The 25,049-nt window shown below is 45.7% G+C and overlaps 2 protein-coding genes across 3 annotated transcripts in view; both read right to left on the bottom strand.

Moving 5' to 3' along the window:
• CALU (calumenin) overlaps positions 1–972 on the bottom strand; it is a 29,496-nt gene extending 28,524 nt beyond the window's left edge. For both annotated transcript variants that reach the window (XM_004418713.2, XM_004418714.2), the window contains exon 1: positions 894–972. The gene's annotated coding sequence lies outside the window, so the exon portion shown is untranslated. The remainder of the gene's footprint in view (positions 1–893) is intronic.
• Positions 717–22,179, bottom strand: GARIN1B (golgi associated RAB2 interactor 1B). Its single transcript, XM_087434267.1, has 8 exons — positions 21,949–22,179; positions 20,573–20,757; positions 19,189–19,441; positions 14,967–15,088; positions 12,371–12,408; positions 9,349–9,556; positions 920–1,181; positions 717–770 (listed from the first exon to the last, which is right to left on the bottom strand). Exons 1-8 carry the CDS (start codon positions 22,177–22,179, stop codon positions 717–719), a joined length of 1,353 nt encoding a protein of 450 aa, XP_087290393.1.
• Between the last annotated feature and the right edge of the window lie 2,870 nt (positions 22,180–25,049).

The following is a 25,049-nucleotide window of genomic DNA, read 5'->3' as shown; positions in this document are numbered from 1 at the left end:
ATTTTCAAAGAAATTATTCTGGGAGTTTATACACTTAGAAATTGAGATCAAAGGCCCTAAAGTTTTAGCAGGAGACCCAAAAGCAGCTTTCAAAACTGCAAACCACACTACTCTAGTCTTAATCAGGGCAGCTACAGGGAATTAAGTTTACTTCTGAACACAGCATGCCAAAAATCAGAACGAGGGTCTGGGGCTAGAAGCAACAAAACAAGGTAAAAATACACCTTCCTAATAAAGCTTTCAAAACTATTTTCCATCGCTGATTGAAGTACGCAGCCAAACACAGAAGCTTGAAACATTCGGCTATTAAAATTACAGCAAGTTTTTTAAAAAAAAATCACAGAGTGTCTTCAAGCTTTCTGTCTCCCCTTGTTTCTACACCCTCAAAGTCAGCGAACACGACTTTCTTGGCAGATGCACCCTACCCTGGGGATGTGGCCTTGGGGTGGGGCCGGAGGACACAAGCAGGCCGGTGAGTGGGAGGTGGCAGGGAGCTGTTAGAATAACACTACCTGATGCCCTCCGACCTTCAAGAGGCAAACAAGAGTGGCCCCTAGTCGGACGGACTCGGTGAGTGGCGAGGCCCACGGACAGAGGACGTAGCAAGCCAGGCACAAAACAGCACCCACAGGACGCAAAGCCGGGAGCCCGAGTTCGCGAGACCCGGGCCCCTTCTCACAGCGAGCGGAAAGGCGAGCGGCGGCCTCCAACCCAGGCTACGCGCCGAGGGCCCTGGGGTCGCGAGCCGGCTCAGGCCCCGGGTCCCCGAGCTAGCAAAAACACAGGCCCCGAAAGAAGGAGGCCCATCCCGCGTCAGGAACGAGGCCTCAGGACAAAAAGAAAGCGAAAAAGGACGAGGCTGCGGAGTAGGGGCCGCGGACCACCGCACTTACCTTTTCTCACAGCGCTCACAGCCTACCGTGCCGCAGCCTCCGCTCACCCACCGGCTCAGCTCACGCGCACAAGCACCGCCCAACCGGAAGCGGCTCCGCGCCCCGCCCCTCTCCGCCTCGCCGGCGGCCTCCCGACCAATCGTCAACAAACCGGCCGCTGACGCATAGCTGCCCCGGACAGCCATTGGTCCCGCAGTCGCGTAGCTGGGATTGGCTGGAAAGCGCCACGTCCCCGCGAGCGCGCCGAGTTGCGTGGACCGGCTTCCCGCCCTGCTCTGGTCCCCGGACCTGCGGGCTTGGTGGGCCTCAGCCCCCTACTCCGGGTGGCGTGTGGGCGCGGCTGTCTGGCCGCCACGTCCGGGTTCACAGCGCGTGACTCGGCTTCCACAGGGCTTCTTGCATTACCCCGCCGGTTATCTTCATGCCCACAGGCACCCAGAGCCGAATTATCCGACTGTATCAGTCGCCCCAACCTCTCCTTTCCCTTCAGCACTACTGTTCTGATGGGGTAGCCTACAGGAGCCTTTTCACTCGTTGGCTCCAGTGTATCTTTCGGCTTCGTCTCCCACCACTCCCCCTCACATATCTTGCGCTCTGGCCACCATCATCTCTGTGTTCCCGAACCACCCGCCCTTTCACATCTATGGCCTCTCTTCATCAAGTGGCCTCCTCCGCTTGGAATAAGTGCGTTTTCTGAATTTCTGCTTTGTCAATGCGAATAGAAGTCCCAGTTCACAGAAATCCTGGCTCAGATATTATCTCTAGAAGCGTTTCCTCACCCTACTAGGCATAATAATTTCTCTCTTATTTGCCTTCATAGCACTTTGTATCTTTAGTACGCTTTGCCAAATTTTGCTATAAAATACTGCTTATCCATCTATCCTCCTGCAGACTAAGCTCCAGGGTAGAGATCTACCTTGTTCATCTTTGTATGTACAGGTCTGAGCTTGCTGCCCAGCTCAAAGTAAATGCTTAATAATGTTAAGTGAACTGAATGCGTGGAACCCATTGCACGTCCCTGATTTAAGAGGAACACAGGAAATTATTCACTTATTTTCGTGTCATGAAATTAAAACAAATGTTAAATGAGGGCTACTATGTTTGCAACACAAATGGAATATAAACCTACTGTGTTCTTAGCACATAAAGCCTCTATACTTTAAAATCCAGTTGAGACAAGTAGTATGTTCATGAAAGAATTAAATACAAAGCAAGTTAGTTAACTTTTAAGCACCAAGATCAGAAGTTGACAACTAATGCTTTGGGAATTCAGACAAAGGAATGACAGTGACCTCTCTGGTAGCCAGAGAGGGCTTCCTAAGGAGGTGTGACTCAGGCAGGACTAAGGAAGTCCTGAATGCGCTATTCAGAAGAGGAATAACAGGAACAAGGGCAAGTTGGGGTCAGAGTAGGAGGTAAATTCTTAGGCCAGGTAGGGGGTGAGGGGGGTAAAAAAGAGAGGGGGGCATGAAGGGAAAGCATAGATGATAAGTTTCTCTAGGTAGTGGAAGGTCTTAACAATCTGAGGAGCCTGAGCTGAAGGCAGTGGGAACTGTGGGTCATCTTCTGAAGGTTTCTAAGCTTGTGCCTATGTGGGAGGTGGAATGGAATGAAGTGGTTCTTTCAGGGAGGCGCATCTCCTAATAAGGATTTTTTTTGCTTTCTTTTTTTTTTTTTATGAGGAAGATCAGCCCTGAGCTAACATCCATGCTAATCCTCCTCTTTTTGCTGAGGAAGACCGGCTCTGAGCTAACATCTATTGCCAATCCTCCTCCGTTTTTTTTCCCCAAAACCACAGTAGATAGTTGTATGTCATAGTTGCACATCCTTCTAGTGGCTGTATGTGGGACGCGGCCTCAGCATGGCCGGAGAAGCAGTGCGTTGGCGCGCTCATGGGATCTGAACCTGGGCCGCCAGTAGTGGAGTGCGCGCACTTAACCACTAAGCCACGGGGCCGGCCCTCCTAATAAGGATTAACTATAAAACAGGCTGCATCCGGAGGTATTTAAAAAACTTTTAAAAATACCTCCTTGAAGTCAGGCACTATGCTAGGTGCTGGTGAACCCACAGTGAAGAGGGCATGGTCCCTGCCCTTACAAAACTGTAGCCTAGTGGGAGAGCCACCCATCTTGGAAGTGTCCTAAAGGAGGCTGGATGAGGTAGCAGGACTCTGCCAGGGATGTGGCCCTCCAATCCTGAGATTCCCTGTGGATAAGAGCCTGGCCTAGGCAGAGAAAGGGAAATGGTAATGAACACTTATATACAAGAGAACTTTTAAAAGTGGAAAACAAATCCTGGATTTATTGACTGCTTGGATGAAAGAAATGAAGGAGCAGCACTCAAAAATTTAAAGTTTTAATCATAGGAAACTGGGAGAATGACTACATGAGTGGAAGATGAGAGAAATAGTGAATTGAGTTCAAGACATAGTAATCTAAGGTGATGGCAGAACATCTAAAAAGAAAGAGCCAATAGGCTGGAGGAGATACTTAGAAGGGTCATTGGCCAAGAGGCAGCTGATGGAGCCATGAGAACAAATGAGCTTTCTGAGGAGAGAAAAGCAGATTAGACCTCCTGGGAGCTCCAGAGTTAGAAGGTGGGTAGAGGAGGAAAGGACTTGGGGGGTGACACACATAAGAAATGTCACCTCAATTGCACTCAAGGCCCATCTAGCCCTGGATTCTATCTCTGAGAGAAGCACTGAAGGACTGTTTGTGGCAGGTATAATGATGTCAACCTCAAAAGGGTAATGTCCTTCAGGCATCCCAACTCTGTTCATATGGTGCTACTGAACATTTACTCCACAAATATATTGTTTTCTGTGTGCCAGATACTGTTCTAGGCACTAGCGATACGGTAGTGAACAAAATGGACTACACTCTCTGGTGGTGCTTATATTCTGGTATGTAGCCAAAATAAAACCAGATAAAAAAGAAAAATGTATAGAATGAGAGGTGGTGATAAGTACTAAGAAATCAAATATGGCAAGAAAGGAGACAGGGAGTGTAGGGACTATCAGGAGTGATGTTGCAATCTTAGAAAGGTGGCCAGAGAGGGCTCATGAAGAAGGTGAGGTGTGAGTGAACATCTGAAGGTGGTGAAGAACATTCCAGGAAAAGGGAATGGCAAGGGCAAAGGCCCTGAGCTGAAGCATGTTTGGAGTGTTTGAGGAGCAGCAGGACGCCAGTGTGGCTGGAGTGGAGTAATTGAGGAGTAGAGGACATGAGGTCAGAGAAGTAGAAACAGGGATGGGGGCAAAGGGGAGAGGGACGCCATGTAGGACCTTTAGGCCATTGTAAAGACTTTAGCTTTTACTATGAGTGAGATGGTGTGGAAGAGACTGGCTGTTTAGCAAACCATTTCCTCTTCATCCTGTGAACACAGCTAGACTACATTTCCTAGCCTCCCATGCAGTGTGGCCATGTGACTGAGCTCTGGCCAAAGGAAGAGGGGCAGAAATGATATCCACTACTTCCAGTACTGGCCATACAAACCTGCTGTGTGTGATTCTTCAAGCTCTTTCTCTTTCTGTGGCAACCCTAGAAGCCGTGTAGTGCAGATGGCAAAGTCACAACCTGCAGGGAGCCCAGTTTCCTGTTAAAGAGCCACTCACCAAACAGGCACACCCTTTTTGGACTTTCTGTGAGAAATAAACTTCTATTGGTTGTTTTATGCCATTGATACACTGGGTTTATCTCTTACAGAGCCAGCATTATCCTAATACAGATGGGAAGCCATTGGCAGATTTTGAGCAGAGAAGTGACATGAGCTAAGCCTTTAAAAGGGTCACATTAGACTGAAGAGGGTAACGTTAGAAACAGGGAGCCCACTTAGGAGGCTTTACAACAATCCAGGTGATGATGATGATGACCTGATCCAGGGTGGTAGCAGTGGAAATAGTGAGAAGTGTCAGATTCTGAATATGTTTTGAAAGTAGTTTAAAAGGATTTCCTGGTGTGTTGGTAATGGAGTGGAGAGAACAAGAGGAGTCAAGGATGACTCCAAGATTTTGAGCAACTAGAAAAGTGGAGCTGCCATTTATTAGGATGGAGAAGACTTTGCGGGGAGCAAGTTTTGGAAGATAATATTGAGAGATTGTTTTTGGACGTGTTGAGATGCCTGTTAGACATTCAAATGGAGATGCTAAGTAGGCAGTTGGATATGTATCTGTGGAGTTTCCAGTGGTCTGGACTAGAGATACAAATTTGGGAGTAATTGGTGTATATGTGGTATGAAAGCCATGAGTTTTGATTAGAAGAGACCTAAGGACTGAGTCCTGGAAATTTCCTTTTTTTTTAAATTTTATTTATTTATTTATTTATTTATTTATTTATTTATTTTCCCCCCAAAGCCCCAGTAGACAGTTGTATGTCATAGCTGCACATCCTTCCAGTTGCTGTATGTGGGACGTGGCCTCAGCATGGCCAGAGAAGCAGTGTGTCGGTGCGCGCCCGGGATCCGAACCCGGGCCGCCAGCAGCGGAGCGCGCGCACTTAACCGCTGAGCCATGGTGCAGGCCCTGGAAATTTCTAATGTTCAAAGATGGTAGAGGGGTGTTGATGAGAATGAAGCAGCAAAGGAAATGAGAGTAAAAGCCAGTGAAGGAGGAGGAAAGCCAGGAGAATGCAGTGTTATAGAAGCCGAGTGAAGAAAGTGTTTCAAGAAGAAAGAAGTAATCACATATGTCACATGTTGCTAACAGTGAGGTAAGGACTGGTTGGCCATTGGCTTTAGCAATGTGGGGGTCAGGTTTGGTGGGGTAGTGGGTACAAAAACCTCCCGGAGGGGTTCAAGAGAGAATGGGAAGCAAGAAATTAGAAACCCTTTCAAGGAGTTTAAAGGGGTGGAGAAAAATGAAGCAGAGGGGACAGAGGGGCTAAGAGAGGTTTTGTTTTATTTTGTTCTGTTTTAAAATGGAAGAAATAACAGTATGTTTAGAAGAAATACCAGCTTGTTTATTACTGGTGCGCAGGATCCAGGAGTGAGGATCAAATTGATGATGTAGGAAAAAGAGGGGAGAGGTGCTGGAGCAATGTCCTTGAGTGGGTGAGATGGGATGAGATCCAGTACCAAAGGGAGAGAGTTAAACTTTGCTTAGAGCGGAGACAGTTCTTCCATAGTAACAAGGAGAGAAACTAGATCCATGGGTCTGGTTCTAGGTAAGTGGTAGACATGGTGGTGAGAGCTTGGAGTTCTCTTTCAATTGCTACTGTGTTCTCAGTGAAATGGGAAGCTGGGTCATCAGGAGGCATTGGGGGTTTGAGGAGAGAGAAGGTGTGAAATAGCCATTCAGCAGAGAACAGATGAGGGGAGCACAGTGTGATCTCCAGGCAACATTAAGGACCCTCTTGAGGCTTGTGATTATGACTTTGAGGTGAGACTGGTTAGTATGTCATGTATTTTCTCTAGGCAAGTTTAGCAGCATGTGCAGGCATGGAGTTGGTGGAGAGCTGGACTTAGCCAAGTGATTATAGTGGAAGAGACACAAAGGTGTTGAGGGTGCATGCAAGGGAGTGATAATAATAATGATTCATCACGTAATCTAGGATGGAGGGAAGGGAAATGAGGACGTGAGGAGAGTGAGGGACAGAGAAAACCCAGAAGGAGCAATAGATTGTAGGATTGGGGGGATCGAAGGATTATTGGACTCAGGGGGAAAGTTAGGAGGTGGGATAGCTGGAGGGTGGGAATAAGGGGGTGGTATGCAGTTATTAATGACAAACTCTCGGGTAACATCATGGGTGTCAGTGGCTGAAGAGGGTGGAGGACAGGACCATTGGGCAGCAGTTCAAGGAACAGTGACCAGGTTATAGGACGATTCATCTATGTGGATTTTGAAATCACCAAGAATTAGGACATAAGTCATCCTTGGAAAGAGTGATGGTGATCTAGGAGCTCACTTTGTAGCCCTCCAACCATTTCAGTCTGAAAACCACTTCAGTGAAGAAAAAGAGCCTCCTAGGATGTCTTAAATCAAAGCAGGACATCCCAAAAACCTTTCTAATTGGAAAGTTGAGCAGGTTTTCTGAAATACTCATTGTCTGGTTTATTGAATATGAAATATTGTGCATTTTAAACAAAGAGGCCAGTCCATGGGTCATCTGAGAGACACTCTTTCTTTTTTTCTTTTTTTTGTGAGGAAGATCAGCCCTGAGCTAACATCCATGCTAATCCTCCTCTTTTTGCTGAGGAAGGCCAGCTCTGAGCTAACATCTATTGCCAATCCTCCTCCCTTTTTTCCCCAAAGCCCCAGTAATAGTTGTATGTCATAGTTGCACATCCTTCTAGTTGCTGTATGTGGGACGCGGCCTCAGCATGGCCAGAGAAGCGGTGCGTCGGTGCGCGCCTGGGATCCGAACCTGGGCTGCCAGTAGTGGAGCACGCGCACTTAACCGCTGAGCCACAGGGCCAGCCCCCTTTTCTTCTTTTTTGCTGAGGAGGATTGGCCCTGAGCTAACATCTGTTGCCAATCTTCCTCTTTTTACTTGAGGAAGATTGGCCCTGAGCTAACATCTGTGTCAATCTTCCTCTATTTTGTATGTGGGTCACTGCCACAGCATGGCCACTGAAAAGTGGTGTAGGTCCATGCCCTGGAACTGAACCCTGGGCCACTGAAGCAGAGCGCGCCGAACATAACCACTAGGCCACCGGGCAAGGGACACTCTCTTGATTGATAATTTGTGAACCCCTGATTTTACCTATACTTTGAGCCTGAAATCTCTGAGTTACCTATGCTTTGAGCCTGTGTCTCCTCTCTTTGGAATCACTAATTTAATAAGCACTAACAAGGTATGTTGACATTTCAAGGGGGTGTCATATGCAAAAGAAATTGAGCCAGTGTTTGTAGGGCTGAGATATTAGCAGACTTGGAAAGTTTGAATACAAAAGAGAAATTTCCCTTCCTCACACACCTTGTCTTACCACCTCCTGCAGGAACGTTTCTGCAGCCTCAACCCCAAACCTCCATTTGGAACACCAGGGCCAGGCTAGCAAGTCTCGGATAGGGAATGGGCTAAGGAAGAAGGCCAAAGCTTGAATCAGAAAAGAGGCACTAACAAGAAAAACTGGTAGAAAGGGAAATTTAAGGAGAATCCCATGGCTGGAATTCATTTCTGACCCCTCATACTTGTCCAGAGTAATCTGAGCAGAGAAGAAAACATATTTCTTTTTTGGTATATGGCCTTACTTTCAAGTTAAATTAGATAAATAGAAGCTTGGCATCTCTCAGCAGTGTATTTCTTCTCTCGTCCTCTTCAGCTTCTCTCCCAACTCTCTTCTATTTCTTTCTGTTACCACCTCTCCGTATCTCCCCTCTTCTCTGACTTCCTCCCTCCACCTTCCTCTTCACTTCCATTTTGTTCTTTTCCACTTCTCCTCTGGTCCTGTTTCCCTTTCCTTCCTTCTCTCCATCTCTTGGTCCTGGGCATCCTGAGAGCATGTCCTCCTGTGCCCGTCTGGTGGTGGAACGGAGGTGAGGTGTGGTGGTGAGGACATGAAGTTACGTGCTGGAATAATGCTGGAATAATGCTTCTCGTCCGGGAGCCATGCTCCCAAATCGTTCTCCAAGGAAAGGCTATGCTATCAGCGTGAGATGGTTCTATTTTCCTGTAGTTGCAGCTTTCTCCTCCCCTCCATCCAGACAGAGCCCCTCAGAAAGATGAATGCTGCAGAGTGGCTTTGGTGAGGGCTGCGTAGATTCTCTCCAGTGTGAAAGGGTGGTTCAGATAGAATTTCCTGTTAGTATAGGAGAGAATAATGCTCAAGAGGACATCACCTGCCTAAAAAGGTCTCCTGTGAGCACATAGATACTTATGTTAATTTTTTTGTCAACTATTAATAACAGGTATCTTGTAAGAGTTAGTGGTTTATTAATAGTATTTTACTTTAGAAAGTATAAACCACTCCTACCTTCTTTAGGGATCTTTCTCTGGTCAGACAGAGGCACATAGGGAGTACTTAACGAATGTTTGTGAAATGAGTACGTGGATGGGTGGATAAGACTTGGAGCATGGAGAGATAAGGGTTGGGCCCCAGAGAAGTCTGACTCCCACCCTTCTTGGCCTAGCTCCTTCTTACCCTCCGCAGCAGAAGGTTGGGGCTCCCCCAGAGCTCTGGAAAGGAAAAGGGAGAGCCAGCTCCCCACCTCCTCGAAGGAAGAGCCCACAGGAACCCTCATGCCTCCCACCCAGCAGGGAGAAAGCAGCTCTAGTGACAATAGCGTCATCCTGGTCTCCATTCAGAGCCACTTGCAGGAACTCCCAGGGGCCTCTGGGGGCTCTGGAGGTGCCATGCTTAGGGTTTCACTCAGCCCAGTTGAAGGTAGAGAAGAACAGGGCAGGAAAAAGAGGGTTGAGGTGGCTGTGGCTGGCACCTCCACTCCCACCCCACAGCTTCCTGGAATCACCCCAGGACCCTAGGACCTGAACCTAGGTGAGCCTGAGATGGAATTCCAGGCCTGTCCCATGAAGGCAGCCAGATTAATCCCATGACTGTACCTATGAGTGGGGTCAGCTGTGGCCTTGTGGAGGCTGCCAGAGTGCTGAGGAGTGAGAGGGGCTGCGGCCCAGAGGGGTTCTCTCTTTCCCACTCTCCATAGGTGAGCGAATCCCTCCAACTGAGGTCACGGGTGCAAGGGATGCAGTCTTCACCGGGAGTATCTTTCTCTAGGTCAAAAAGGGAATGCATTTGTTTGTACTTTAATTCACAGAGCATGCTCACAGATTATGGCCCACATTTGTGGGGTGCTTATTATGGGCCAGGCACTATTCCAAACAATTACATGCATTAATGCTCTTTTAATCCTCAAAACAACCCTGAGAGTTCAGTGCTGCCATAGTCCCTATGTTACGGGTGAGGAATCTGAGGCTGGGCAAGGTTAAGTAACTTAACCATGGTCATATAATGAGGAGGCAGAGCCAGGCAGCCCAGCTCCAGAGCCCGTGTTTTTACCACGACATCACGTGAACAAGGCAGTGCCAGTAAAAGGAGGGAACCTATATGGCTTGGAGAGGTTAACCGAGTGAATCTCCCCAGGATATTCAGTTTGCTGAACTGGCAATGGCCTTGAACCCAGGTGGCCTCAAGCCAGAGCCTGTTCTTGGTCCACTTGGCTTCAGCTACTCAAAGGGTGGCTCGCAGCCCAGGAGCTTTGGCATCACCTGGGAGCATGTTAGAAATGCATAGTTTCAGATCCACCCAGACCCACTGATTCAGAATCTGCATTTTAACAAGATCCCCAGGGGACTGTCTGCACATTAAAGTTTGGGAAGCAGTGCAATAGGCCACACCACCCGCTGATGGGGAGTTGAAAGGTTCAGCCACACAGGTAAGGTTTGGGACACTGGTTTTTCCAAATGTAGTGCGCTCTCTCTCTCTCACTTTTCATTCAAAAGTTCAAAGAGGCTTAGGTGTGACTGTCCTTCCAAAGTGAAAGAGTACACTACTGAGCCCAGAGAGAAAAGAGAAGTTTCTTCAGCTCCAAGGAAAGAGAAGTGTCCTGAGGACATCCCAGGATGATTAATTGAAATCAGCCTAGGGACATCTTGGGAGGGGTAGTTTCCCTCACACCAGATATCCTCAAGCTGTTCTCTGAAGTCCCAGAAATAAGTTTGAAATATTCTCTATTTCTGTTTTCCTCAACCCTAACTTCATGGGGTATGGTGTATGTGTTTGTGTGTGTGTTTGAATATATGTGTAAAAACAGAAATGAATCACCATTGTATTATCAGTCACATAACGTGAGAAAGCATTCATAGACTTAGAGAAGATGTGAGCCAGCATCAGCTCTCCTCACCATGTAGAGCAGGGGCTGTGAACTGGCAGCCTCCAGGCTGAATTTGGTCTGCAGGTATATTTTGTTTGCCCACTAAGTGTTGGCGTATATTGTGCTTTAATTTTTTATGGGGTGGAGAATATGTCACATAAAAATCCATATTTTTGGCTTCTCTTGAAAAATCAGATCATCTGGCAACACCAGGCCTGTGTTCCAGCATGGCAACAATTAATTGAAGCCTTAATTGAAACCTTCGTTTCTCGTTGCCACTGTCCCCACCACTCCCTATTGTCTCCTCAATGCTAAATTCAAGTGTCAGCCAAGCTGTTGTTTTACTTATGACAGAGTTGAAAGAAAAGTTAACCATTTCTTATATCCACATCACCTAGACTCTTTACCCATTTATTCCACCTGCAGGTACTTGAGTTTGTAATCCCTGGAATGGATGAAAGTTGGCAGAGCTCCCCTGGAGTCTACAGATTCCTCTAAATTTCTAAATATAACATGATATTCTGGCTGCCTCCTGAGCCAATTTGGAGGAATAATTTATTAGTGGTGTGGTGCACAGATATTAATTGAGCTCCTGTTGTGTTCCCAGCTCTGCTGCTGTGGATAATTCAGAGAAATGAAAAAAATTTAGTATTGGTTGAAGAAACAAGACTTAAACCTACAAAATAATTAGGGAATAACGTAAGAGAGGTTATAACTAAGTCAAGATTCACCTGGGGCAAGATTCATCTGGGCAGGATGGTGTTGTGAGGTGTATCTGGAATGATAGGTAGGATTTAGCGTGGAGCATCGGGGGAAAGGGAACAGAGAGGGGATGAATGAGGCATGTTCCCCATAGCTAAGATTTGGCTAGAGTAGAAGATTTTGGCTGGAGAAGATGAGACAGAGGGCTCTTATTTGAGGAGTGAGCCATCAGGTGAGATGGGTAAAATAGAGGACGTTTATGCAGGGTCATGCATGCCAAAATGCGTGGATTTGGGGTAAACTGGAACCTGGAAATAAATAGGAAGCTGGCTGCTGTTTCCACAATGTGTCGTGCTCTGTCACACAGGTTCTCTTCCTAGAATGCCCTGCCTCATCCACTTCAGCCAGCCCACTTGTACCCTCCTCTACGACTCAGCTCACCTACGTCCCAGGCCTTCCAGGATAGCTTCCTGGGGAGAGTGAGGGACCCCCTGTCTTTGTGCTTCTGAAGCACCCCAGGCATGAGCTTTGAATGTTGCCTGGAGGGAGAGGTTTTGTAATTTTAGGATTTACCCATCTGACTCTACCAAATGATAAACCCCTTGAAGGAGGTACTGTGTCTTTCTTCACTGGGACTCCAAAGCCTTCGACAGTGTTCGGCACTTACCAAGTGCTCGACGCATGTATTTGAATGAATAAATGAATTAATGAACTAGCGGAAGATTACTGCAGTAGTCCAGGCATGAGGTGATAAGGTGGACTAGGTAGCATCTGTGGGAGTAGAAATGAAGTAAAAGATGTAAGAAACATTTCAAAGAAAGCAATTGGTAGGATTTGGTGCCAAATTGATGATGTTGTCCAAAGAGCCTAGAGGAACTCACTAAGGTATGGAAGGATGGTGGCAACCCTGACAGCACCAGGAAAGCCGGGTAGGGAGCTGGAGGGGATCTTATTCCTACAACTGCGGTGCATAAAGTTCTCCGAGACACGGGTGCCCTGTGCCCTCTGTTACCTGAGCTGTCCTTTTTGGTGTCTGTCTTTTTGCTGCTCCTGGAACTCCAGCCATTTCAGGATCAAGGAAATGAAGGTCAAAAGGAAAAGAATAGAGCATGAAACTCTCATTTCAAGTCTTGTTTCTAGTTATATTTTTCCTGATGCAAAAGTTTGAGATGCAGATATAAATATGAAGAAGGCCAGCTGTGGCTCTACTGCGTGGGTGTGACGCACATTAAAGTAGCAGAAGAAAATAAGGAAGGGGAGGTGGGATGGGCTGGGGAGGTGGGATGGGGTGGGGTGGTGGGGAGCAGAACCCATGCTGCTGATTTTGCTGAGGATGAGTGGATATAACTCCATCTGTTCAGTCCTGTGTCTCAGCCGTTTATTTTGTTTGCTGTAAGTTGCATGTTGTTGCCAATGTGCAAAATCTGATATAATTGTAACCAGACTAGAACCTGCCTGAATGAGGAGAAAAATCATCACTCAGGGCTTTATTCTGGGAAATTAAAGAGAAGAAACTAAATGTCTGTACAAAGCAATTATTGAGATAACAGTGAAGCAAAAATTAATTTTTCCCTGTTTCTCGCATCCCTCTGAAGCAAAAATTAATTTTTCCCTGTTTCTCGCATCCCTCTGATCCATTTTGTATGTGACAGCCCAGACTAGGTTGCCATGGCTTCCTGGCTGGTGTCTCCACACCTACTCTCCGTCTCTTCAAATCAGCCGTCACTGCAACAGCCAGCATGACCTTTTCAAAATGTAAATTGGATCACTTCCCTGTTTAAAATGCTGCTAAGGATCCCATTACACTCAAAGTCTAAATTCATTCGCGTGGCTTCCCAGGCCCTGCCTTGCTCGGCTGCTGCCCACTGCTACTTATGTCCTTACACCTCCACCTCTCTTCCCTTCCTTTCCTTTCTCTAAACTCACCAGTATCCCTTCTTCCCTTCTCCCTTGGGGGCAAAGCATCTGATTTTGTGTTGGCTCATGGCTATGCAGAATGGAGAACGCATTTCCCAGCCTCCTTTGCAGCTGGGTGTGGCCAGGTGACTGAATTGTGGCCAAGAAATATAAACAGAAGCTGGCCTTCAAACAGTAATAGAAACACCTGTGATTTAACATTTTGAGACAGTCAAAAAGTTGCTTCAAGGGCCGGCCTGGTGGCGCAAGCTGTCAAGTGCACGCGCTCTGCTGCAGTGGTCCGGAGTTCACCGGTTCGGATCCCGGGCATGCACAGACGCACCGCTTGGCAAGTCATGCTGTGGCGGCATCCCATATAAAAACGAGGAAGGTGGGCATGGATGTTAGCCCAGGGCCAGTCTTCCTCAGCAAAAAACAAGGAGGACTGGCAGATGTTAGCACAGGGCTGATCTTCCTCCCCCCCCCAAAAAAAAGTTGCTTCAACATGTCCTGCTCTTTGCGAGTCCAGCGCTCTCCAGCTCACCAATGTGACCTCTTACCCAGAAACTTCTTAATCACAGATTTCTCTGAGATATACAGAGTGATGACCCCAGTATAAATTCTTTAACAGCAGGCAACTAATAAGTCTTTTTCTCGTGTTGATACTTTTCTATTGCCAGCCCAAATTAGAGTTAATAACACAAGGTAATATCTATTGAGAGTTTACTTATATCTGCCTCTACATTTGCTGAGGAGGGTGCCATACTCTTGATGCGTATGAGCTCCTTTGATCCTGACAATATCTGCATGAGGTTGGCATTATCATAATTTCCATTCTACATATCTGAAAACTGAGGCCCAGAAGAGCAATGTGCCCAAGAGCTCACGGTCAGAGCAGTGACCTGGGCCCTGGTCTGTGCAAGCTCTTACCCACTACGAGAGATTGCCTCCTCTGAGCTCTACTGGTTCTCAGTTTATTACCAGCACTCAGAAACTTCTCTTTTTTTTGCTCTGTCTCTGAATGACAAAAGTCTCCTTCTCTCTGACACCTTGTTTTACTCTTCTGGTGACATTTACTAATTTATTTCTATTCTCCCTTTTCTTACCCCACAAATCAGGTTCATGAGGACCCTGGTTCCCACTTTCTCCTTGCTCTCTGGCCATGGTGCCCTGTGGTCTAAGTGCTCTCAACTCCTGTGTCTCTCACACCAGCCAGTCTTAAGACTCAACCCTAAGTCATCTGTACATACAGGGACATTTCCCTAGGCATGGAGAAGCGAGGCCTGCACAATGGAGGTTTTTTAGAAAATGACCACAGAAGCTCCACAAAGTCTAAGCAGAGGCCAGGTAAGTCAGTAAAGGAACCCAATGAGTAGACGCTGTTTTAAACAACGTTTTGGTTATTTCTTTGTAGGATTAGGAGCTGGATTAGAAATTAGGTTTTACTTTTCCACCTGTGTTGCTAACTTTTTATTTCATTTTTTACAAAATTCCTCCTCTGGAGCCAAGCCTACCATGCTTGCTGTGTGGAGAAGGAGAATAAGGCACAGAGAACTGGGAGAGGTTGCCTGAGTCAAAGATAAAGACTGGATACAGAGTGGCAGTGTTTCATGTCCCTCCCTGTGCTCAGTAACCAGGTTACTTGGTTTCTGGATCTCATGGCCTGGACTATCTGGGCTGCAGGAAGGGATGTCAGGCTGGCCTGATTTTACCTGAACTGGTTGTGCTGGTGCAAGTCGGCAAAAATCTGAGAGAGGGCCTCACTCTCCCCCTTGGCCATCAGCTGCATGAGGCTCTCACTGGGCTGGGAGGCCTGGAGTTTCTTCTGTACTAACTAGATGGAGAAAAAAAGCAAAACCATGTGGTCAAGGCTTTAGGGTCTCTGCATTTTCCTAATATCATGGTCCAGACCCTAAAGTGTTGGAACTCAAACTGTTCCATTGGGCAGCCATGCCAGCTGCTCAGAGAGGCAATTCTGAGGCCATATCTGTTTGTTTACGCCCCCTGTATTGTTATAAATATCCTTTGGTGTCCTAAGGAAAATGTCATCCCTGAATACTTTAAATATAATTTAGTAGATAAACTATTCTTATTAACATAACTTAATATGTTATTGAATAGCCCATTAATATAAACTTTAATAAAGCATATGCTACTTGGTTTTATATTTAAATGTAGAGGGATCGAATATTTATTGTAGGAATGTAACAAATGTTTTAAAAATTAATTCCTCTTAGAAAAATCTTATATTGAGCTGCTTTTTATGCCTGGGTAAAATCGCTTTCTCTCCTGTTGCCTGTGATACCCTGAAGTGTTCTAGTTGTGCATGCCACTCTTATTCATTCATTCATTCATTCATTCAATATTTATTGAATGTCAACTATGTGCCAGGCACTGGGAATAGAGTGAAAAGACAGATAAAAATCTCCATCTTCACGGAGTTTATGTTGTAGCTCAGATCAGGATTATATTCATCACACTAAGGCCTGGGGTAAAAAGACCCAGGTAGCTTCACTGGTGAATTCTATCAAATATTTGAAGAAGTAATAATACCAATTCTTCACAAACTCAGAAAATAGAGGAGGAGGTAACACTTCCCAAATTATTCAATAAGGCTATTATTATCCTCATACCAAAGCCTGATATCACAAGAAAACCAGAGACCAGTATCTTGAATGAGCATAGATGCAAAAATCCTTAAGACAATGCTAGCAAACTGAATCTAGTAACATATAAAAAGGATTATGCACACCATGACCAAGTAGAATTTGTTGCAGGAACACATAGTTGGTTTAACATCTGAAAATAAATCAATATAATATCCTATATTAACAGAATAAAGGACAAACCACATGATCATCTCAATAGATGCAGAAAAAGCATTTGACAAAATCCAATATCCATTCATGATAAAAACTCTCAATAAACAAGGAATAGAAGGGAACTTCCTCAGCCTGATAAAGGGTGTCTGCAACAATCCCACAGTTAGCATTATACTTAATGAAAGACTGAATGTTTTCCCCTAAGATCGAGAATAAGGCAAGGATGTCTGCTTTTGCTACTTATATTAAACATTGTACTGAAGGTTCTAGCTAATGCAATAAGGCAATAAACAAATGGATCCAGATTGGAAATGAAATAAACTGTCTTTATTCACAGATAACATGTATGTATGTATGTAGAAAACCCCAAGGAATCCATAAAAACTGCTATAACTAATGAACAAGATTAATATACAAAAATAAGTTTTATTTCTCTATACTTGCAATGAATGATGCAAAAATGAAATTAAGAAAACATGATTCTAGTCACAATAGTATCAACAAGAATCAAATACTTGGGAATAAATTTAACAAAAAAGTGCAGAACTTGTGTACTGAAAGTTACAAAACATTGCTAAGAGAAATTAAAGAAGATCAAAATAAATGGAAAGACATTCCACATACAGGTATTGGAAGACAATATTGTCAAGATGGCTGTTCTCCTCAACTTGATGCATAAATTCAAGATGTCCTTATCAAAATTCCAGCATGCTTTTTGTAGAAATTGAAAAGCTGATTCTAAAATTTATATGGAAATGCAAAGGATCTAGAATAGCCAAAACAATTTGAAAAAAAAAATTGGAATACTTACATCACCCAATTTCAAAACTTACTATAAAGCTGCATTAATCAAGACATTGTGGTAGGGGCCGGCCCAGTGGTGTAGCGGTTGTTTGCGCCTCCGCTTCCGCGGGCCAGGGTTTGCCAGTTTGGATCCTGGGCGCAGACCTATGCACCGCTCATCGAACTATACTGAGGCAGCGTCCCACATGGAGTAACTAGAAGAATGTACAACTATGACATACAACTGTCTACTGGGGCTTCAGGGAGAAAAAAGGAAGCAAAGAGGAAGATCGGCAACAGATGTTAGCTCAGGGCCAATCTTCCTCAAAAAAAAAAAAAAAGACATTGCGGTATTGGCACAAGAATAGGCAAACAGATCAATGGAACTGAATTGAGAATCCAGAAATAAATCTTTACATTTATGGTCAATTGACTTTTGGCAAAGGTGCCAAGACAATTCAATGCGGAAAGGATAGTCTTTTTCAACAAATGGTGCTAGGACAATTTTATATCCACATGTCAAAAAAAAGCACTTAGACCCTTCCTTCATACTATACACAAATATTAACTCAAAATGGATCATAGACCTAGATGTAAGGGCTAAATCTATAAATTTAGGATATTATGATTTTATTAGAATGAAATCTTTGTGACTTTGGGTTGAACAAAGAGTTCTTAGATACAACACCAAAAGCCTGATCCACAGAAGAAAAAATTGATAAATTGCACTTCACCAAAATTAAAAATTTTAGGGCCGGCCCAGTGGCGCTGGCGGTTAAGTGCGCGTGCTCCGCTGCGGCAGCCTGGGGTTCGCTGGTTCGGATCCCGGGCGTGCACCAACGCACCACTTGTCAAGCCATGCTGTGGTGGCGTCCCATATAAAGTGGAGGAAGATGGGCATAGATGTTAGCTCAGGGCCAGTCTTCCTCAGCAGAAAGAGGAGGATTGGCAGATGTTAGCTCAGGGTAGATCGTCCTCACAAAAAAAAAAATTAAAAATTTTGCTCCTCAAAAGACACTATTAAGAAAATGGGGGTCGGCCCTGTGGCTTAGCGGTTAAGTGAGCCCGCTCCACTGCTGGCGGCCCGGGTTCGGATCCCGGGCGTGCACTGACGCACCGCTTCTCCCACCACGCTGAGGCCGCGTCCCACATGCAGCAACTAGAGGGACGTGCAGCTATGACATACAACTATCTACTGGGGCTTTGGGGGGAAAATAAATAAATAAATAAAATCTTAAAAAAAAAATAAAAAGAAAATGAAAAAGTTCATAGACTGGGAGAAAATACTTGCAAATCATATATCTGATAAAGGACTTGTACCCAGAATGTACAAAGAACTCTTACAACTCAATAAGAAGACAAAGCCTAATTTTAAAATGGGCAAAAGATTTGAATAGACAATTTGGACCTTTTTCACCAAAGAGGATATATAAACGACTAATAAGCCCATGAGAAGTTGCTCAACATCATTAGTCATTCAAGAAATCCAAATTAAAAACACTACACATCCACTAGAATGGCTTTAATAAAAAAGACAATACCATTGTTGGTGAGGATGTGGAGAAACTGAAGCCCTTATGCATTACTGGTGGAAATGTAAAATGGTGCAGCCACTTTGGAAAATAGTTTCCCAGTTTAAACATAACTTACCATATGACTCAGTGATTTCATTCCTTGGAATCGAGCCAAGACAAATGACAATATATGTCTATACAAAAACTTGTTCATAGCAGTATTATTCATAATAGCCAAAAACTGGAAACAATTGAAATATCCATCAACTGGTGAATGAATAAACAAAATGTGGTATATTTATATAATGGAATACTATTCAGCAATTAAAAGGAATGAATTATTGATAACTGTGACTCTGCCACAGAGTTGGCCCCATGCTATGATATGGATGAACCTGAAAAACATTATGCTAAGTGAAAGAAGCCAGATACAAAACACTATATATTGTAGGATTCCATTTATCTGAAATGTCTCAGAAATGTGAATAGAGACTGAAAACAGATCCGTGGTTGCCTAGGGCAGGAAGTAGGAACAGGGAATAACTGCAAATAGGCACAAAGGAATTGTTTAGGGTGATGGAAATGTTCCAAAACTGGATTGTGGTGATGGTTGCACAACTCTCTACATTTACTGAAAGTGTTGAACTGTATACTTACAACGGGTGAATTTTATGGTTGTACGTTGTACCTCAATAAAACTGAGTAGAAAAGGCCTAAGGCAGGAATCACCTTCACACGATGCCCACATACCAGCTCACCTAAGCTCTACAGCTCAGCTCTGGCCTTGGCTGGAGGCAGCAATGGTGCCCACTTACCTTAGAATCTCCTGAGGGGCTGTAGCTGTTCTTGGGTACCAGACAGTGAGTGACAAGAATCCTAGGGTCTTTGGTGGTGATGGACAGGCCATTCTGCAGAATTTGAACCAGTCGGATCCAGAAGCGGAAGACAGTCCCAGGATGGTCAGGGTGGAGCCTTAGGTAGTAGATCTTCTCAGTGACTGTCCTCAACCGCAGGATGCGTTGAAGGTGGTCACAGATCTGGAGCTCCACCAACTTCAGTGGGAGAATCCTGAAGGCACGAGGGAAGACACACATTGACGACCCCAGTGCTTCTGATCTGACACTATGTTTATTAAAATGAGGAGTGTCTCCTTCAGAACTGAGCCTTTTGGGGGTAGGAGAGAGAGTGCTTAGCACAGTGGTGCTCAAACTTTGGGGAGATCAGATTCACCTGGTGAGCTTGTTCAAAATGCTGACACCTGAAGACACCCCCAAAGATTCAGATTCAGTAGGTCTGGCTTGTGGCCCTGGAATCTTCATTTTAACCTCCACCCAGCCTGCCATGATGCTCATGCTGGTGTTCCTTGGAGTCTGCTTGGGAGAGACAGCCTAGGAGTAAGGTAGCTGGGATCATAGGGTTTTTCAGTTTCCTTCTTGATAGCACAAAGGCAGCTGCCCTCCTCTGCCACAGAGTTGGCCCCACTGTCCAGCTTGGCCAGTCACTGACCTTAATGCCCCAGTTACTCTTCCCTAAGGAGCTAAGGTTCAGGAGCTGGCTTTGGATCTGGTATCAGTCAGCAGGGGCCGGGCTACAGGTACACCCAGAATATAACGGAGAGGTTTATTTAGCACTGAGGCAACGTGGAGAAATGAAGGGTTTACCTGGACTTCTGGGAATATCTAGAGATTCTTGAGATAATATCCTCAAGACGCTCAAATATCAAAAAGGGCTGTTTCATCCTAGACAAGCATGACGTCACTATATGTCACAGTTCTAAGTGAGACTTAGTTCCACTCATGTTACTGGGAGGAAAACTGAAATGCAGCAAGTAACCTATGACTCAAAAATTATTTTTCTGACTAGAACCTGCATCTCCCAACCAGTGCTCCATCTGTCAGACCTCCTGGCTTCCTTGCTCCTCCACCAAAGGGGGAGAGATTTCCTAAGATTCAGTGGGGTGCAGGCAGCAGGAAGGAAAGCAGGCATGTCGACTGGCCTCTCACTCCTGTCCCCCTCGCGCCTCCCTTTGCCCCGCTTGGCCTCAATGCTTCCAGTGCACTGCCTGTCTAAAAAAATTAACATCCCTGCTGATGACGTCTCTGCTTTCTCCCACCCTGAGTTTAGTCACAAAGCAGCCTCCGCTCCTCGAGGATCCACACCTCACCTCGCTTGTCCTTCGCTCCCGTCTGTGTTGCTTACCTCTTCAGGATGATGTGTGGGGCTGTGGATGGTCTGTTCCACGTCTGGCTCTGACCCTGGTGCCACTTGACGCTGGCCATGAGGAGGATGTTGGGAAGGGGCAGGCAGGGCACGGAGGAGGTGACCCCGAGGGCCATGGTGTTGGAGGCTTTGTAGATGTTTATCCACTTCCTGTCCTTTTTGACCTGCAAAGCAGCCCCGGGCACAGTCTGAGCATTTGGCAGAAGCAGTGGTTTTAGCTGAGCATTTCTCAAACTTGGCACCGTTCACATTTTGGGTTGGATAATTCTTTGTTTGGGGGAGAGGGCTGTCCTGTGCATTGTAGGATGTTTAGCAGCATCCTTGGCCTCTACCCACTAGATGCCAGTAATATCCCCTCCCACCCCAAGTTGTGACAACCAAAAATGTCTCCAGACATTGCCAAATGCCCCCTGGTCGGAGGGTGGTGGCAAAATCATCACTTGTTGAGAACCACTGTTTTGATCTATGTTGGTTAAGCAACTGTCATAGTATTTATACTCCCTACTGCTAGCAATTGCCCACGAGAACCATACCCCAGGAGTTCCCTGACATGTGTCACACTTCTGTGAATTCTGCCCAGACTGTGTCCTGGCTTTTCTTTGAAAAACTTGTCCTTTGGCCCTTCTTTGAGGGGCTCTGTTATCTCCTGCACCTTTCCCACACTCTATGGTCCCTTCCAGCTCCCAAGTCCTGTTTATCCCGGGTCCCATCTGGCAGGAGGAGAGCCCGGACAAGGAAGCAAAAATGCACCGAGTGCCCGCTGTACTAAGGCCTTTGCCTGCCATGTTCACATGTAATGACCAGGCTAGTCCAGCCCCTCCTCCAATAGAGGAAACTGGGATTCAGGGTGCACGGGTCACTTGCTCAATGACGTCTCCCGACGAGAAAGCAGTGGGCTAGACTTTGAGCCCAGGTCTCTCTGGGTGCCTAGCTCCTATTCTTTCACCAAAGAGCAGTTCTGTCCGAGCCCACAAAGGGCATCTGGTTTCACTGCTTCTTTGTTCGTCTGCTTTGGCTTGACAGCCTGGAGGAGGAAGTAAATTGAGGGATTCGGATACCAAATCCTCCACTGAGAGCAGCGAACACCTGACCTCTCTCCCCAGAGTGACACCTGTCTGCAGGAGAAGCCCTGTCTGGGGCTGTGCAAAGTCAGGGTCAAGTGAGGGTGGCCTTGCATTCCGGGCCCACTGACTTCTCCTCGCCTCGGTTCTTACTCCACTCCAGTCCCAGGGACAGACTCTCCTGGTCACATCTTGGGAACAGGTTTAGAAGAATCTGGAGTGCCATTCGGAGCGACCCAAGGAGTGCCATTCGGAGCGACCCAAGGAGTGCCATTCGGAGCGACCCAAGAGTACCTGGACAAAATTGCTTTCAAACACCACTGAGTCAGGAAACAGGTTGAATTCCGGAGAATGAACCATCTGGCAGAGCAGTCCCTCCTCCACACCCAGGCCCACTCCAGGGTTTGGCTCCCCATCCACAGGCAAGAGGCCCCTGAATTCTTCCCAGGCGTTCAGGGTAGGGAAGGTTGGATAGGATCTTGTGACTTTTACTGTCTTCTTCTTTCTCTGTGGAATTGATGACATTTCCGCACAAGTTCAGGGGCCCACTGCACGTTTGTCCTGGGATCTCTCTCTTCCCTCCTGGCCTTGGGCAGCTGGCCAAGCCTGGGACCGCCAACCAGATCACAATGATGAATGGATGACATCACGAAAAACCAGGGCAGGCCTGCGGGAAAGGGAAATGCAGAGGAGCCTCCCTTTTCCTCCAGAGCGCTTTTCTGGCTTGTTTATGCCCTGACATTCCCCAGCCCTTCTCAGGCCCGGAGGACACAGCTCCCCCAGAACTTGCTGAGAAAGCAGTGAGCCAGGCAGGAAGCAAGGAAGGAAGGCTGCCGGGAAGCTCCTTCCACTGAGAAGAGGAAAGTACCCTCCCTGCCTTTCAACCCTCCCTTACTCTTAATGCAACCGACCCCCAAGAGTCTTAAGAGCTGTCGTCTACTTAAAACCCAGCCTTCCTGAGCTTTCCACAATGTGGGCTGCTTCACACCCTGGTTTATCTGCAGTAGCCTTTTCTGGTTCTGGAAGGAGTTGCAGGGCTGTAGGTGCCTGCTGTGTGCTCTGCTATGGATGGCTGGTTACGTCTGCGGGCCTATTTTCCTTAGAAGGTCAAACTGAAGGAGCTGTAGAAGGAATTAGTTTCTTACCCAGCAGCTGGCTTTGTGAGGGTGCCAGCTGGAGGAATGGAACCCTGCTGAGCAGCCCTGCTGGATCAACAGGCCATCCCCCCTCTCAGAGAGACAATGTTCTTCATCCCTGAGCCAGAGGAAGAAAGAGCCCAAATCCTGGGGTGGCTAGATCAGGTCAAAGAACCAAGCAGGCTGCCCACTACTCAAGTCCATTTCAGGGAGAAATCATATTCTAATTTGTACAGAATTCCAGAATTTATTAAATAATGTATTAACCATCAAGGTCAAATGCAATCAAGTTAGAAAAGCAATTTGACAACCAAAAATGCAGCAGACAAGCATGGAGGTTTATTTTGGTATCTCGTTATCAAGTCAGGGAGAGGCTGAAGGGGTCCTGAGGCTTTCCTCATCTGGCTCCATCAGCCCCTCGTCTGGGCATTTCTCTTACACCCCCGCTCAAGCACCTGTAACAGCTTCCAGGTCGGGAAAACAACTTCTGAGCCCACGTTCCTCATTTTCTTTTGTTTACCATGTGGGAAAAGTGTCCTCCATGGTAACAATCTCTGAGGATGGGGTGAGAGACCACGTCCTGTGGTTTGCATTTCCCTGGAAACGGAAAACACAGTACAAAAGCGGCAGTAATTAATAAACCGGCGTGATGCTTTTCACGGTTAAAGCTTACCCACAACAGGAAAGCTTCCTGGCTTAGATGTATGGTTTGGACGTATTTGGCCACTGAGACATTCAAAAGTCCCCTTCAACTGAGAAGATTGAAACAGAAACTGTTTTCAAAACAGACAGAAATTGTAAACAGACTTTTTCTGCTTTCCATTCAAGCCTATTGAGTCCACTTCTGTGGTGTGTGGAAGAGGCTTTAGACCCAGTCTAGAAAACTAATTAAGAAAGCGAGCTTTTAGCTCTAAACAAAATACTAAGCAATGATATAAATAGTGCTTTAAGATGTCTATCCCTTCCTACCTGCCCCCACCAAACCTCAAAAACTAGCCCACCGAATCTTTTTAAAAACTGTCTGACAGATGCTTAGTTGCCTATCCCAATATCCATTCTCTTCATTCACTGAGTAATAGAATGTCTGATTTTCAGTTGGGCACATGTTTCTGGAATAAAGATTGTATTTCCTGGCCTACCTTACAGCTAGATAAGGCCATATGACTATGTTCTGGCAAAAGAGATGTTAGCTCAAGTGTTAGGTGCAATTTCTGTGAGGAATCATTGTAGGAAGGGGGCATGTCTTTTTCACTCCTTGCTTTTTTTATTCTGGCTGGAATACAGACTTGATGGCTGGAGCCTGAGCAGCCCTATTGGCTGTGAAGTGGCATGCTAAGGATAGTAGCATAGTAAGATAAAAGTCCTCCATTTCTTTGATGATCACAAAACTATCATACCAGTTCTGGACTGTGTACTTCCAGATTTCTTTTAAGTATGAGAGACATAAATTAGGGTTTTCTGGTATATTGAGCCAGACTTAAAACTAGCTGATACAACTATATAAAACTCCTATCTACTCTTCTGGACTGATTTTACAGGAAATGATGGTCCTATTTACCAATAATTCTAAGCAGTGAAGAAAATAAGATTAATTTAGAAGAAATTAGGACCTTAAGATGACAAACTTGTAGCTTCTGGGGAAAGTTGTATAAATGTATATTCCAATTATATAAGAAACTCATTGCTTTTGTCTCGGTGTATTCAGTGATGCTGATGCTGCCACAATCGTTGCCTTTTGCACATTCGGCCATGAGCACTTTGGTGGCAATCTCCTCGACTGTGTTGATTGTCCTTTGGTTTGAGGTTAAAGTCACCTTGGCAGTGTCAGATATCATTTCAAAGCTTGCTCAGGCATGACTAGGGGATCTGGTTGTCAGTTGGGACTGGATCCAGGTTTTGTGGGGTTTAAAGCTTATACAATTTTAGAGACTCTTAAAAACAAAAAGACTGGCTGGAGGGGAGAATCAGGAGTTATTATTTAATAGGTACAGAGTTTCAGTTTGGAAAGATGACAAAGTCCTGGAGGTGGGTGGTGGCGATGGTTGCACAACAATGTGAATGTCTGTAATGCCACTGAACTATAAACCTAAAAATGGTTAAAATAGTAAATTGTATATTTTACCACAACAAAAAAATGCTGGAACATAAAATTTAAAAATCCCTCAAAAGTATGATACAAAATTGCTAGAGGTCCTCTTAGGGCCTTGGAAGGGCCTGTGCGAGTAAGGGACGCTGAAGGCTAAACTTTATTATCTTCCT

The sequence above is a fragment of the Ceratotherium simum genome, chromosome 1 (assembly GCF_057802395.1).
Source record: "Ceratotherium simum simum isolate JZ-2026a chromosome 1, ASM5780239v1, whole genome shotgun sequence".
Classification (NCBI taxonomy): Eukaryota; Metazoa; Chordata; class Mammalia; order Perissodactyla; family Rhinocerotidae; genus Ceratotherium; species Ceratotherium simum.
Note: the sequence above shows the minus strand (reverse complement) of the source record. Positions and strands in the feature narration are given on the sequence as shown.